The sequence below is a fragment of the Lotus japonicus genome, chromosome 6 (assembly GCF_012489685.1).
Source record: "Lotus japonicus ecotype B-129 chromosome 6, LjGifu_v1.2".
NCBI classification, from domain to species: domain Eukaryota; kingdom Viridiplantae; phylum Streptophyta; class Magnoliopsida; order Fabales; family Fabaceae; genus Lotus; species Lotus japonicus.
The window spans coordinates 9,409,119-9,426,601 of NC_080046.1; the positions used below are offsets into that span (position 1 = coordinate 9,409,119).

A 17,483-nucleotide genomic window follows, 5' to 3' on the forward strand; every position below is an offset into this window, starting at 1 on the left:
AAGGAAATATCTCCACACCTTTTGAAGTGCAAAAGTTATGGAAGACAGATAAGGAGAAACTAAAAAAATATCATGAATGACATGATTGAAAAAGGATAATAAAGATATAAAAGGAGAAAAAACAGAAATAGCATGCATGAGGATAGAAATAAGATAAAAAATGCTAGCAACATAATTTTTTTATAAAATATTGGTAGACCAATGAAATTAAAGAAAAAAAAACTACTCTACACCAGCACAATAACACTAGTCTGAAGCAAAAAGAAGAGTCAACTTAGCAAGCGGCAGACACCATTGATTAAGATGAACGTAGCAACACAAACTCACCAGATTTAATCTATCTAAAGGTGCGTCTTCTCTCTGAACATGGTAGAAAGAGAGATGTTACGTAGATAGAAATATCCATAATATCTAACAATGTAACTTTCAAATACGATGATGAAAGAGAAAACTCGAACACCCTAATAACATCCAACGAATCACTCTCACACACCTCATAACAATAACTCAAATCCTAAGCAAGAAGGAGAAGACCATACATACTTCAATGCATGCATAAAAGGTCAACGAAATTTTCAATAATTGAGAAAAAATATATTGACCAAAAAAACAATTGAAGTGTGTTAGTATATCGATATTTTAAAGAAACAAAAATATTACTCTTTCTCAGATAGATGTCAATTTAAATAAACCAAGTTACTTCTTATTAAATTGGCTTCTTATTTAGGGAATACTTCTTTAAAATTGGAGTATTACTGATCAACTTACCAGAGAGATGTCAATTTAAATATTTATTTCCAAAGTTGAAACTAGAAACTACTTTTGCTTAATTTTTCATTATGGTCATCGTAATAAAGATTTTAATAGAAACGCGTAAAAATTATGATCGGGAATTATTATTTGAAATAAGCATATTATGATCTGGATGTTTGAAAGTTATTAGAAGGGAACGGCCCTGTCAAAGGCTGGCAATCCATCCATTTTAGATTCTTTAATTGTGGGATGCATCTATAACATGGTCTCAATCTCCTCTTTTACGTAAACACAGATAAGACCTGGAGTTCCCCAGAAAGACCCTATTGGCCACCACCAAAGAAGTAATTCCTTTAATAAGAAGTATTTCCTCCATTTTTTTATTAATAATACAATGTTACTACTTAAACAATTTGGAAAATAAGAAGAGAAGTTAAAACAACAATTTTAATTAAATAAAAAGAGTAACTGCATCAATAAGATCGAATTTAATTAAGATGAAATTTGATTAATTTGATATATAAGTTGAAGAAATTTATGAAAGAAATACTCCCCAATTCCTTTTTATATATAAGAATCAAATCATGATTTCACACTTCTTAAGAAATGTAGTTATAGTAGTTAATAACGGTGGCTTATAAGGTGCACTAACATAATGGGTCTTGCACCGTACAAGGTAGAAAATCACTTGTTATAACAAGTTTTGTTACCTGCTGTAAAAAATATTAAAAATAAAATAAACAAAGAAGTTTATATTAATATTCTCCCTCTCTCTGTACCTCTCCCTCACTGATGGCAACTGTACAGACCAAGGCACCACTGCAGCCTTGGCTCCTCCGTGTCGAAACTCTTCTGCCACCGCAAGTCGTCCTTCTCAACCGCGAGTATCGCGACATCCTCCTCCCGTCGTCGCCGACCACCAATTTAGAGAGAGGGAGATGAGGGGCGCGACAATCTAGCTTTCTATGAGTGACACAGTGGTGCGACGGTGGCGGCGATGAGATCGATGGTGACACTCCAACACCTTTCTCTCTCTCTCTCTCTCTCTCTCTCTCTCTCTCTCTTTCTCTCTCTCTCTCTCTCTCTCGTTATAGATTTGGGTCTTGTTGGGTGTTTTTGTTCTAGATCGGGAGGAGATGTGATGGATTTTCCCTGTAGTGGTGGCTAGCACAGTAGCTCGGGTGTGATACCCGCAGTGGATGCGACTAGAACGACTAATTGTGGGTGGAGAGAAGGTGGCATGAAGCCTGATCTGTCGTGGAGGCTCTGTTAATGTTGCGGCGAAGAGAACTGCAGAGGGTAAGGTTCGATGGAGCGAGGAAGGAGGAAGAAGAGAAAGGGACGACCGACAGAGGTGGTGCGCGCGCTGGCGTGCGGTGGAGAGCAAGCAACATGCATTCACTAACTTCCTCCAGTTAAAGAGGAACGGAGGGAGTAGCTTATAAGACTTTTGTGTCATTTACTAATTAAATTTCAAATTTAATCAAAAACGATTTTACCAGATTATCCAATTTCCCTCCATCTCAGTGACACGTGTTGTGATACTATTGACCCTCAGAGGTATGGCACCGATGCAATACCTAATGCGTATTGCACCTTATACTCCACCGTTAATAACATTGAAATTTGTTCAAAATTTATATCAGCTTTTCAAAATAATCCCAACCTATTTTTCGTAATTTATATTCATCATTAATAAGTTGTATAGTGAAAAGATAGAGAAAACACAATTAAATAAGATTTCAATTCTGCTTGCTCATAGAGACTTGATGTCATGTCAAGGAATTTGGATCCTCTCCTACAGAAATTTATGTGCAGCCCCTCCTGCAGTGCTATAATCCGTCAGATTCATCTTATGGTCCGTAAAATTTTACTCCTAAAATTATAATATACATTAAATGACATCCCTTGGATGCATCTAACTGTGCACAACTGCTTCTGAACAGCTATTTCCTCTGCTTCAATTTGTGATATGCGTTTGGTTTTTGGATCACCATCAATTCTCACCACCTGAGGAAACAAAACCACCACTGTTTTCTATTGATATCCTTTGAGATCACCTCACCATATCAGATCAACAATTTCCCCAACGACCCCAGCAACCCATTAGAAATAATGACCCTGATCAAAGCATCAAATTAAATAGTCTCAAAACATCAATTTTTACCAACTCATGGAAACCAATCTAAAACCCCAAGGACTTATACATGTTACTATTGTTCGATAAACCTTTAAAAATTGAAAGTACCAGATTTTGAATAAAGATGCAGTACAAATCTAATCTGCAGAGGACCTGCAACGAAATCGCCGGTGGGTGGGGACGTCGGAAAGGCAGCGGCGAAGGGTTTTTTCTCGTCGCCGGCAAAGGCGTGGTGATCCTTAAGGGTGATGAACCAAACGAAGCCCGGTGAGAGGAGAACCAGTTATTGTTGATTGGAACAGAGCTTCTCTCACGACAGACAAGGAAGAATGAGTGTTACTTGGGTTTCTGTTTGAAGAAGACTATTTAATTTCAACCATGAGATTAATTTTTCAGCTGAGATTAACTTTCAGTATATAATTATTATAATTATAATTTTAAAACTAGAATTTTGTAGACCACAAGATGAATCTGACGGACAATAATACTACAGAAGGGACAGAACGGAAAAATCAGCAGGAGAGGATCCGGATTCCATGTCAAGCAACCAATTATCTCAAATACTTAATTAAGCTGTTGAATAAGAGTCACATGAATGATCTTATATTATAGTCTAACCGTTACGACGTGGGATAGTAATTAATGTGCCTTGTAAGCGTTGCAGTACTTAGGAGCCGCAAAGACGAAATTACTTGAAGACATAGGGGCTATGGTACATATAAATAAATATTACTCTCTCCGTTCCAAAACTATTGTAGTTTAAGGTTTTTACACAAAGTTTAAGAGATTATTAATTAATGTTATAATTAGACTGAAACACCCTTATTTAATATGAGTTATAGGAAAGAGAGAGAATACAATTTATTGGTCAACTAATTGGTGAGAATTGTGATTGGTGGAAATAAGAGGTAATACTTGGGAAATACAATATTAAATAAGGGCATGAGTGGAAGAAAATTAGATAAAGTGCTTTGGAAATGTAAAACAACAATGATTTTGGAACAAAACAAAAAACTTAAAACTACAATAGTTTTGGAATGGAGAAAGTATGTCAATAAACGATTATATACGAACAGACGACGATGATACATACAAACAAGTGTGTCCCAGCAGAAAAAGTTTTTGCATCTCTCTAGAAGGTCCACGGTTCAAATTAGCTAGTACACTTATTTTGAATCAACTCCCACATTTTTTCTATTTTTGATTAATTGACACTTATCATTAAAAGAATGAATTCTTTCTTCAAGAAAAAGATTTATGACAATAATTATAAAAATGCTATTTAAAGGTAAAAAAATATATCAAGATTGAATTCAAAACTTAAAAAATGAGTACTGATTATGATTATGAAAGTTTATTAGACGAAATGCAAGATAAAAATTGTGGCTATCTAATTTTTATGTCAATTTCATCAATTACTAGCGTTTTTACCCCGTGCGTTGCACGGCGAATATTGATATCATTATTTAAGCACGTATTAATAAATTAAGATATGAAAGAAAAAAAATGTGCATTCAACAAAAAAAAATCACAATGAGTGTCACACAACTTGCAAAATTTTGTGTGATTATCAAAATGATTTTTCATATTACTTAAGTATTTTAAAAAAAAAAACGAAGAGTAAATATAAGTAACGGTATGATAAATTGAAATTGAAAATATGATTTGAAAACACTATTATATATATATATATATATATATATATATATATATATCTGTGTGTGTGTGTGACACTCATTGTGATTTTGTTTGGTTGAATGCTCATTTTTTCATATCTTAATTTATTAATACGTGCCTAAATAATTAGATCAAATATCGTCGTGCAATTCACGGGGTAAAAACGCTAGTTATTATTTAAGAAAAAAAATCATAATTAATATGTGCATAGATTGTTTGAATATGCCAAATTTGAAGCTTAATCATAATTGATTTCATTAAAAAAAATTCATTTGAAAGCATATTAATCGTATGCAAAAACCTTTGTTATCCTATTAAATATTTTGCACATTAAAAGCATGAAATTAAGCTTGATAATATCTCATCGAAATTATTTACTATTATTATGGTTTTCAAAATTTATGTTAGGTTGTAGTGAAAAATAATACCATAAAAACAGCATAAATTCCTAAACTCCTAAACTGAATATCTTACTATTTTTTAAAAGTCAACCACCTATGTTCTCATTTATTTATTTTTAAAATTTGTCTTCATTGATCAATTTTTTCGAAAGCAAAAATAACTTTATTAAACTTAAAATGCTTTTATAATACGACTACACCTTTAAAGCTTGACAATCCATATTTGAAATTAATCTCAATATATGGAATTAATGAAAACATAACACAAAAAAATATATAAGAACGTCTCACCGATTAAATAGTTTTAGCTGACATCTAGGTTTAGGACATTGGGTATTCGGACAAAAGAGTTATAATGTGGAGTTATAATAGGAATCAACCTTTTAGGCCGTCATATTTGGTTCTATTGGTGGGAAATTCGAATTTTTTTAGTAACAGGCTATGTTAATTGGTTTCAAGGCACAGGTCATTTAATAACATGATGTGAAAGTCAATAAAAATTAGTAATTAAAACATTTTTTAGGCATAAATTTGTTCAGAAATGTAAGTAATTTGCAACTAATTGTATATTAAAAATGTTGTCAATAATTTGCTATAAATAATGACATTAATTTAAAGACGTGTTGTATTTTGTTCCGTAATTCTCTTATTAATAATAAAAATGATTTGAATAAATATTAAAATAGAAAATTAATTAAAACAATACAAAATATGTGTTTTATGCTATATTAATTATTCCATGTTAGAAACTGATTCAAATATTTTAATGTATTTAAAAACCATTAAATATAGTTCAGTATAAACATTTTTTTTAAAACAAATATTTTTTTAATGCATTTAAAAATATTAAATAGGTGTATTAAAAACGTTTTTTTTTTTGTAAAGAAAGGAATATAGCATTTATTGTAATTTTTTATTTACTAAAAATTAATGTATTGAAGAATATTTTGTTTTCTACCATTGACCCTTGATCAATGTATTTAAAAACAATTTAAAAAAAATGTATTTAAAAACGGTTAAATAGGTGAGCATAGCAGTTAATGATATTAATATTTTACTAATATTAATTTTAGAAATAATAACTTTATTGGTTTGTCTAAAACATTTTTTTAAGGAAAGGAATATAATATTTATAGTATTTTTTAATTGAGTCAAAATTAATGTATTGAATAATCATTATATAGGTCAATTTAAAAGGTTTTTTTAAAAAATTTCGAATATAGCATTTATTGTATATATCGCATTTAATGTCTTTCATTAGTTTACTAAAAACTAACGTAATTAAAAATAATTATATAGGTGTATTAAAACCTCTTTTTAGGAAAGGAATAAAGCATTTATTAAATTTATTAATTGAGTAAAAAATTTAATGTATTGAAGAATGATTAAATAGAAAAATTAAAAACGGATTTTTTTTTAAAAAACGAAATTAATTCAGCAGTTAATGTTATTGATACTTGACTAACTTTAATTTTTGAAATAATCATTTAATGTCTTTCATTAATTGACTAAAAATTAATGTAATTGGTGACAAATTAGTGTCTTTTATACAAAATTGATGTCTTTCATTAATTGACTAAAAATTAATGTCTTTCATTTAATATCGTCATTTAATAGGTGACAAATTAGAGAGAAATTTGTGTTAACAATTAATATGCGAAAGTCTGTCTGGCTGTGACACTTGTCAGCCAGAGAGATGAGTTTGAGGAGAGTCATTCTTAGAGTGACATGTGTTATAATTTAGTGGATAACGATTTTCTTTTATAAAGTATATAGATATAGATGGTTAGCATTGTCTTATTTTCCATCACATCACTGACACATACGAGATTCTTACATTTCATCTGCCAATGTTTCTTAATGCAGAGCATTAAAAATATTTTTTTTTCCAAAGAATGATATATCAAGAATCCAAATATTATTATTATAACTTATGATAATTTTCCAATATTCATGTATATAAATTAGTTTTTTTTCTTACACTTGAAAAATTAATTAGTTTAATCTTATTGAAAAATTACACTTGGAAATGAAGTGAAATTTGAATGAATCATAACTCATCAAAAAATTACTAAAATATTTTAGGCTAAAAAACATTTTTTGCCCCTGATGTTTCAAGTTTGTGCAAATTATGCCCCTACTTTATTTTTGTCGACGTTTCTACCCCTCATGTTTTTAAACAGTGCACCGTCTACCCCTTTGTCAGTCAGACTTTCTCAAGAGAGGTTCCTGAGTGGATTGGAGAGATGAAGAAGAGTATATGAGGTTGATGATCATCAAGGAAATGATATAAATTAAATTTACTTGATGTATATATCAATTATGTATGTAACTGAACTTGTTAAATGCATGTTTTGCTACTTACAGGTCTTGAGTTTGAATCTCCCATGCCCATTTTTCCAATTTCACTTATAATTTTCATGTGGCAGGTCCAAAAAATATTAAAATAAAAAGCCAAATTAGCTCATTCCATTAGTTTTTTAACGTTTGACTGATGGAGGGGTAGACGGTGCACTGTTTGAAAACATGAGGGGTAGAAACATCAACAAAAATTGAGTAGGGGCAGAATTTGCACAAACTTAAAACATTAGGGGCCAAAAGTGCTTTTTAGCCAATATATTACCATAAGTGTCGTCCAAGTTGGTGACATGAGCTCATTCACTCCATAATACTTTAATGGAAGAATTAATTAATACAATTTTTTATTTGAATATACTTTTTAAAATTTAAAAATATTTCAATATATATTTTACAATTAGTTTTATTTTTCAATTTTTTTGAACAATGATTTTCCATTGGTAAAGTCGCTCAATATTTATTGGTAAATAACTAAAAAAGAATATATCTTAATTAATTTCTTTGATCCTTGCCATGTTCTTGTGTATGATTGGTCCTTTAGTTATTGAATTTCCCCTACCACTCATTCTACTCATTGGCTGCTTTCATTTTAAAAATCCATCGTGTGAACATCAGAACATGTTTATATTTTTTTTGATTGAAAAGAACATGTTTATAGTATTCGATTCTTCTTTTCATGAAAATTGATAAATTCCCATTGTTTAATGACTGACTTATTATGGAAAGAAAAGTAAACACTAAATTTATTTTATAATAAGATCGTTTATTGCTCTCACTCTATTTAATTGTCTCCTTCCCCTGTTTTCAATCCAGCACACTCAGAGAGACCATTTCTCTCTCCACCGTACCTTTCTTTCTCTCTCTCTCTCTCTCTCCACCATGGTTCTGTCCAATACCGCCTCTTCTGGCTCCGAGAGTGACCTTTCCATTCACTCAACCTTTGCTTCCCGCTATGTCAGGACCTCACTTCCCAGGTAGATATTTTTCCGCATTAAATTTTTCATCTACTAATTAACTTTGTTTTATGTTGATGAAAGGTACCTAGATTATTATTATGATGTATAAATTGATATCATAATTCATAAGTGTTTTGATGTATAAAAACATGGTATTCAGTTTCAATTATATGGATCTGTGTGTGTGAAATCAATTATGTACAAAAACTTCTGTATATAACTTTTGAATGACGTCAGAATTGATTCTGAAAAAGAGAAGTTGATATGAACATGCTATGGTTGGTGTATGTTTCATAGGTTCAAGATGCCTCAAGAGTCAATACCGAAGGAGGCAGCATACCAGATCATAAATGATGAGTTGATGCTGGATGGAAACCCAAGATTGAATCTAGCATCATTTGTGACCACTTGGATGGAGCCTGAGTGTGACAAGCTCATCATGGCTTCCATTAACAAGAACTATGTTGACATGGATGAGTACCCTGTTACCACCGAGCTTCAGGCAAGTCTACCCCTCCTTTGTTACTTTTAACTTTTGGTTCTGGCTCTCAAATTCTCAATGCATATAAAGCTTTCATCCTTTAAAACAATAAACCATAATAAAAATCTTAGATACATATGGATCCATATGTCATTTTGATTGTGTTTTAATAAATTTAAATTTATATGTACCGATAGTGTATGTTACCTGGGATAAAATTTTCTACGAACATCCAATATATTGTCATTTTTATTCTTGATATTTGTTTTACTTTAAGATGTGCTAAAATAGTGAATTTTGATGAATGTATGTGTAATATTCTAGAACATGACACATAATTGGAATTTTTTTTGAGAAAAGTGATAATATTAATAAAATATTAAGAGAGTGAGTGTCTAACAGACATATACATTTCTCAAATTTTTACTAATAATAATATTAACAAAATATTAACAAATGGCAGCTGGTAAGTTTTGTTCTAAACAAAAAATGGGTGGGTTAAGTTTAGCTAGTTTTTTTTTGTTTGAAAATCTAGTTTAGGTAGTTGACTGTCTTAATTGAGTTTTTAATGCCTTAACTTGTCATTAATTAATTGTCATACCCGTAACTACTACGCGTGAGCTTATAGATTAATTTTTTTTAAAAGGACAAAAAAAGTATATTTAATATTATTTATTTATGACATATACTTATAATTACTCATAAAACTATTAAAAAGTCTGGTAAAGAGGACGTGTACTTGAAAATGCTGTTATAAATATAATATACAACTCAAAATATCTAATAGAAAATAATATTTAAAATTAATAAATGGAAAACTTAAAAAAAAAACTTCACTTTCAAAGCCGTTTCAATCTGTAACAAAAAAAAAATCGTTTCAATCTTTTTAGATATAGGCCACCAAGTTGTCCTTACTCGTTAGATTCTTTTTTTTTTCTTTCTTCATCGGAAAACACGTTACATTCTTCTTTGAGTATTCTTTTCTATTTGTGTTTAATGCCTATTATAATCTTAATTTTCTTCTTTACTTTAATTGCAAAATTTAAGCAAACAGCCATCAAGGCATCAACCTTTCATCAAATTTAATCATAATTTAAACAATAACTATTTGTCCACACCTCTAAAATTGAGGTGGAAAGAGGTGGAGGAGGAGAAAGATAGAAAGAAAAGAAAAGAAAGATAGAGCGAGAAAGTATAAGATGTGATAGATGATAAGAGAAGAGAGATAAAAATAAATATAGGTGGAAATGAAGTGTATAAATAAGGAGGTGTGTATATATCATTACTCATCAACAAAATATCAGAAACATTCTTAAAAAACTGAAATTCGTAGTTGTACAGTTGGTCCCAAGATTGAAAAGGAAAGCTGTTGAATTGTCGGTGGAAAAATAAATTAAATATGAAAGATAAAGATTTCTTAAATTAAATTAAATTATATTGTACCAAACTTTTTTGAATAAACTTCTATATGATATGACTTCCTTTTGTAAAAAAAAACTTATATATGATATAAGGTAAAAAATAATATTCATTAAAAATCTGACGGTTAAAATTATAATCCTGATGATATGCTGATACGTTTTTCAAAGAGAAGTAAGATATACTACTTTTTTTTATATATATAGTAAGATGTCCTACTTGAACCATCATTTGATGAAAATGGGTATAAATTAAGTATCTGGAAGCACATGCATATAAGTCTATCTTTTCTATTTTTTCCACCCCTCAACTTGCCTTATATATGAAGCTGTCAACATATTATTAGTTGTGCGTCGACACATGAATTGGGGCCCATAATAAGAAAGGGAGCCTACCTTTAATAAATACTCTCTCCGGTCCTATTTATAAGCAACAAAAAAAAAATTCACATAGTTTAAGAAATGTAGTTAAACTAAATAAAATGCATTAAATTTGTCTTAAATTAAAATGAACTTCCAAAATTACCCTTTGTTATTAGTGTTGGAAAGTGGAAAAGAAAGAGAATAATTAATGAGACACATTTTACAAGTTAGAATTAATAAGGGCATCATTGGAAAAAATTAATTAATATAGCTCAAACTTTCATTTGGTTCTTATAAAAAGGACCATGATTTTTCTTCTCTTTCATGCTTATAAATAGGACCGGAGGGAGTAGCAAAAACGACCGCAAAATACTGTGACCCACGCCTACAGATTATAGAGCGTGATCAAATTTGTCGGAAAAAAAAAAGTTTGTGGGGTTTGTTGGTGTAATTTGTAGGCAAATTTGAAAAAGTAAAAGGTTACCATAGCTTACCAAATTAAATCATAACTGAAGGCAAAACATTATGACATGTTAGCAATAGCATTATGTAGTGCTTAGCTTTTTCAGTATGCACATCAAGATTGCACTTCTAGCGTGGAGATATCAGTGTCTTTTAGGATGACCTAATTAACATGAGTATACCTACAAATTAATAACCAACAATTCTTATGAGATTTATTATCAGCACAAATTGACTAAGTTGGAAAAGATGAATCACTTTCTTTAAGAAGGTTGTATTTAATTTCTATTATTAATATGAGACTGTGTTGATGGACGACCTATAAGCAACCAAAGGTTTTAAAGACATACCCTGACTTGTGATGGTGACGAGAGCCAAAGCTACCCGAACAATTTTTAACCGAAAATACTATGACATTAATTATTATTTTTACTTGCTGTTGCTCTGTATAATAAATCCTTCGCAATAATCCATACATGGTGGTACACATACGGAAAAGTTTATCCAGGCCATTGCCGGATGAAGACATAGTAGGCCATTTCACTAACAAAAATGCTGAAATCTCAATGACCAAGAAATTCTTCCAATTACTTAAACAACAGTAGATGTGTTTTCTTGTGATTTTTACAGTTTTGACTGGTATGTTTGCAGAATCGGTGTGTGAACATGATAGCACATCTTTTTAATGCACCACTTGGAGACTCTGATACTGCAGTTGGTGTTGGCACTGTTGGCTCATCAGAGGCCATAATGTTGGCTGGATTGGCATTCAAAAGAACGTGGCAGAACAGAAGGAAAGCAGAGGGAAAACCCCATGACAAGCCCAACATTGTCACCGGAGCCAACGTTCAGGTACGTGCTTAAAGATAAAAAGTGAAAGAAACTCTTCTAATGAATTTAATTGAAAGTCAATGCACGTTTTACTCAACTGGTATATAAACACAGGCTACTAATCATGAGTTCTATTTCTGTTCATGTGAAGGTTTGCTGGGAGAAATTTGCAAGATACTTTGAGGTGGAGTTGAAAGAGGTGAAGCTGAGTGAGGGATACTATGTAATGGACCCTCAAAAGGCTGTGGATTTGGTAGATGAGAACACCATTTGTGTTGCTGCTATTCTTGGTTCCACATTAAATGGAGAGTTTGAAGATGTCAAGCGCTTAAATGATCTTCTAATTGAAAAGAACAAGGAAACTGGGTATATGTCTCTCTTTTTCTTTCTTGCACCAAGCTTACATTGTTCCTAAACTCAATAAATTGATTGACATGTGAAATTGTTTGGTAGATGGGACACTCCTATTCATGTTGATGCAGCTAGTGGCGGCTTCATTGCCCCGTTTATTTATCCAGAGCTTGAGTGGGACTTTCGCTTACCACTAGTGAAGAGCATCAACGTTAGTGGCCACAAGTATGGTCTAGTCTATGCTGGAATTGGTTGGGTTATCTGGAGAAACAAGGAGGACTTGCCTGAGGAACTCATCTTCCATATCAACTATCTCGGAGCTGATCAACCCACCTTCACCCTCAACTTCTCCAAAGGTAACTAATTGCATGTTTGGATCATGTATCTTTTCTCAAAATCAGTTATGGCACGTATAAGCTACTCACAGTCACATAGGCTTCTACTCATAAATGATTTGGGTTGCAGAATCAATTGTAAGAGAATTTCCAAACATCCACTAATGCATATTCATAGCTTGTTTGGATAAGTTTCTTTTTCAACATAATCAATTTGGCACCGACAAGCTCTTCCTATAATTGATTTTGTTTCAAAATCAATTGTAAGCAAAATCAATTGTAGAAGAATTTCTGATCACTGCAGAATAACAAAGTATATTTACTTACACTTTCTACCAGTCATTTATTAGTTTATTATGCACGAGTGTACTCATTTCTTTCACAAAATATGCAATGTGCAGGTTCTAGCCAAATCATAGCTCAATACTACCAACTAATTCGCCTTGGTTATGAGGTATTAAAACCAGTCAGCAAACCCATTTATAATTGCAGTGGTGTTAGTGGTTACTGTTACACACTAATATAACACCTCTAACTCACACACCACATCATTTTTTTATAGATTCATGTCGCTTCTTGTTCACATGAAAACTTATTGTGATTGCAGGGCTATAAACATGTGATGGAAAACTGCAGAGACAACATGTTAGTACTAAAAGAGGGGCTTCAAAAAACTGGTCGCTTTGAAATTGTGTCCAAAGACAATGGTGTGCCTCTGGTGGCCTTCACACTGAAGGACCACACACACTATAATGAATTCCAAATCTCAGACTCGCTGAGGCGCTTCGGGTGGATAGTGCCGGCATACAGCATGCCCCCAAATACTCAGCACGTGACCGTGGTCCGTGTAGTCATTAGGGAGGACTTCTCAAGGACCCTAGCAGAGCGTCTTGTGGCTGATATTGAGAAAGTGCTGCACGAGCTTGATTCACTCCCTGCAAGGGTGATAAGTAGCACCACTGTGACTGTTACCGGAGAAGAAGATGTGAACAAGAATGGGAAGGTTAAGAAGAGTGCTATTGAGACACAGAGGGAAATCACTACACTTTGGAAGAATTTTGTGTTGGAAAGGAAGAAGCTGAATGACAAGATGAGTGTTGTTTGTTAAGAGAGTTATTCAAATGGAAACATGGGTGTGTGTTGAATCTATGTCTGAGTTAATGGCAGTTAGTACATTGGATTGAGTCGAGCAATTTCTCTGCTTCCAGTTAATTGCTCAATGGAAAAACCAAATTGTGTTTTCATCTCGATGAGAGCATGACTTGCTTTATTTTTAAAGAGTGAATCATATTTAATAAGGGTTTTGATACATTCATACTTCACTTTCTCTTTTGTCCTATTTCTATTTAATTTCTCTTTTTATCTTTATCTTCTTTTCCGAACACATCACCCTTTATATTGCTCATTTTTGTTTCTAACTCTTTGGATGTGGATAGATTTGGAGTGTCAACATGATTTTTTCCTATTTATCTTACGTGAAATTTGTTCAATTCAACATTCTAGGCATTGCCTTCTAATTTTAGTTTACAAGCCATTACAAAGGTTGTTATGCATTACCTTCTAATTTTAGTAAAGTTGTTGTTCCTGGTGGGAGTCTTCTGTCCTGTTAAGTGTGAACTAAAGAATTTGGTTACTAACTTATTAGAGAAACACATAAAAAATGGGGTAAAAGATGAGTGAGCACAGAATAGGCATCATAGGAACAGACTTAATTAGCGTATGTTTGGAAAGTACGTCTTCTATTATTGACTCTACAGTCAGGAACCAATTACATAGAGAAGCTTTTGTGAGTAGCTTCTCGGTTTCAGACTTGATTCTGAGGAAAGAAAAGTTTGATCCAAAGTCCAAACATGCTATTAGTTCTATAACATAATTTACCATCAGCTAAGACAAAGAATAAAAGGAGAAACTCACATGATTAGCATGCCAGTTGTAGAGCTCCTTTTTAAGCTGGCTTTAATTGTTTTTAGGAGCTGATCCACGAGTTTCTGCATGTTTGAACAAAATTCCATGAAGAAATTGCATTTTGGTAAATTAACTAAATTCTGAATGGATTCTTCTGACAGAGGCACTGATTCATTACCAGGAGAATCAATTTGGGGTCGACAAAATTCAGGAGAAGCATTTGAAATTTCCCTTGTATTGAGAGTAGGCTGGTCATACCATAAGAACAAAAATTATAGCTTGAACCAAAATCTTATTCACAACTTTCAAGTTACAAAAAAGCTGCTACTAATTGTTTCAGCCTTTAAATAATCCAATCTTAAAATGAATAGAAGTTAATAACATTAGTTTTAGTTAACCCGGATAGTAAGATGCTACTCTAATGATTTCCAATTCCAAGTTTCAGCTATACTGCCAGTATGACTAATATACTTTTATGAATTTCTTTTTATTTATGTTCTCCTTTGAGAAAATATTTCTGTTCCTTATAATGTGAAGGAATTGCATAAACTGTTTCCAATTAATTCTTTAAATCAGAAGACAAGGAAAAATCAGAAGATATGATAACCAAACAGGACACTCCCATTTTAAGCGTGAGCCTGATGGACCCTCTTGGTATAGAATTGAAGTTTTAATCAGTAAGCCAGAATAGCTGATGAGCTTATTATTTGTAGGTAAAGACAAGAGGCTTGTTAAGAACCGAGCTAATTGCGGATCATTGCGATATCTTCTCTCCAATTTCGACACTTATTTACTACTAAAAGAATGAACACTATCTCTGTATTCTCATTGCTTAAAGCACAAGTTAGTATTACTGAAATAACAAGATAGATGGATCTACTCTTGTCCATTAGATATGGCCAAGGTGTAGAACATGTAACTAAACATGGAAGCTAAAAAATGATAGAGAAGTGAACTTGTAATATAAGCACAACTGGATCATTTTTAAAAAATCAAACTTCCAAAAATCAAAGATTTCATATTAACTGAATAATAATTAACAAGTACTGAAAATAAAGAAATATATCAATATCAGGGGCTTCTTCTACTAATTCTAAGAATATCCTTCAACCAAACAGAGGAAAAAAAATATACCTTGTCAATTTGGAACTCTCCACTCTTAAACATGTCACCTTTTTCTCTCATGCATTGGTTCAATTTCTCTTTTAAATCCTTTGTGTTCTGCAAAATCTGATAATGAGGAACAACAAGGTTATCAATGACAAAACATCATAAAACATTAAAACTCCATTAATACATGTAGGTGCACAAAATCTACAATCAAAGATGTCAAAATATATATATATATATATATATGTATGAGGACAAAATAAACACTGGAGTCACAAAGTATTAACTTGTCGCAAACACCGTCAGAATTTCACCTTCAGTCTTCAGTCTGGTAACCACCGCAGAAAACACCGTCACCAAGCTGCGGTTCTTAGCGGCCGCCGCCGCAAAATGCTAATTTTGTTGCAGTGAAACCCCCACCAGACAACTTGTTTTGTTGCCGTGCTAATGATTTTTTTTTTTGAAACTGCCGTGCTAATGATGATTTATGTGTACTTGTTTTACCAACCAAAAATTAACTAATGATGAATGGATTTTTTTTCAGCCAAATATTTACTAATGTTTTGGTCACAAAGTCTGGACGTGCTTTCTCTCTGTTCTACCATTTTTGTAATAAAAAAAACCAAAACTAACTAACTGCATCTAAATACAAAGAAGCATAAACAAACGACGGGGGCGCCTCCAAATTCGTCTCTGGGCTCCGGACAAGCTAGCCTCACGCGCCAAACAATCAATTGTATTATTCTTCTTAGGCTGAACATGTAAGAATTGCACCTATAAGAACCTGGGAACCATATCTTGGATTCGCCGGAGGACATCTCTAACCCAGAAAGTACTGAAATCAACATTGCTTTGAAGAGCAGCAACCACAATTAAAAAATCAGATAAGCAATCAACACTCTTACATCCCAATTCAAGAGCATGCTCCACTCGGACAAGCTAGCCTCACGCGCCATACAATCAGTTGTATTATTCTTCTTAGGCTGAACATGTAAGAATTGCACCTGCAAGAACCTGGGAACCATATCTTGGATTCACTGGAGGACATCTCTAACCCAGAAAGTACTGAAATCAACATTGCTTTGAAGAGTCGCAACCACAATTAAACAATCAGATAAGCAATCAACACTCTGACATCCCAATTCAAGAGCATGCTCCATTCCTAGCTCGTCAGTCAACGCCTCTGCCATGAAAGCAATGACATTGCCTAACCTCTAGGAAACCCCTGAAAGGATGAAACCCAATTACCGTCATTATTTCTAACCACCGCGGCACATCCCATGCGACCCGGGTTCCAACTACCATCCAACGCTACCACCATGTCCGTCCCGCCATCAATGATACTCGTGCTTATGCTGTCCGGAAGAGGAGGAGGCATGTAATTTTTAATACTTTGATCAAATGTAATCAATATATTAAAATTTAACTTTAAGGGTTAAATATGTTTTTAGTCCCTGTAAAACAGCGGTGAATTATATTTGATCCCTCTAAAAAAAATTATTTGCTATAGTCCCTAAGACTAATAAAACTAGTCATTTGGTTCATTTTGTGGTTGTTTAAACCGTTACTAAAACCAATATAGGTGTTCGTGTGTAATTTTTACATCAACTTTAGACCTTTCAAAATTCTTTTTTATCTAATTTAGTCATTTTCCTTTTTCCACTTTTTCCTCTTCTCCTCTCACCCACTCTTCTCCCACCATTTTTTTCCGATAAATCACCGCATTGTTTCCTTTCCAACTCTATCTTCCCCTCCTCTCCTCTCCTCTCCTATCCTCCTCAATCTTCCCTCCAAACTCCATCTCTCTGCTTTGTTTCCTTTTCTTAAAAAATTCTCATAACTTGGTGATTAGAAAATAAGAAATCCTTCGAAACTATCAAGATTTGAGTGCGGTAGTTGGCTGGAATTCTTTTTGGGAGAAGGGTGATAGGTCGGATGAGAA

General features: G+C 32.7%; 1 protein-coding gene and 1 long non-coding RNA gene across 2 annotated transcripts; one reads left to right on the forward strand and one right to left on the reverse strand.

Annotated features, from left to right (window-relative positions):
• Nucleotides 1–2,475: 2,475 nt before the first annotated feature.
• On the reverse strand, nt 2,476–3,319 carry LOC130723889 (uncharacterized). The gene is made up of 2 exons (XR_009014387.1): nt 3,002–3,319; nt 2,476–2,874 (listed from the first exon to the last, which is right to left on the reverse strand). It is a non-coding gene; the product is annotated as an uncharacterized LOC130723889 (long non-coding RNA).
• A 4,803-nt stretch (nt 3,320–8,122) lies between these two features.
• Nucleotides 8,123–13,848, forward strand: LOC130722297 (glutamate decarboxylase 1-like). The gene is made up of 7 exons (XM_057572985.1): nt 8,123–8,303; nt 8,583–8,787; nt 11,661–11,861; nt 11,992–12,206; nt 12,294–12,547; nt 12,928–12,980; nt 13,134–13,848. The coding sequence occupies exons 1-7, from the start codon at nt 8,209–8,211 to the stop codon at nt 13,632–13,634; spliced, it is 1,524 nt and encodes a 507-aa protein (XP_057428968.1). The 5' UTR covers nt 8,123–8,208; the 3' UTR covers nt 13,635–13,848.
• The last annotated feature ends 3,635 nt before the right edge of the window (nt 13,849–17,483 follow it).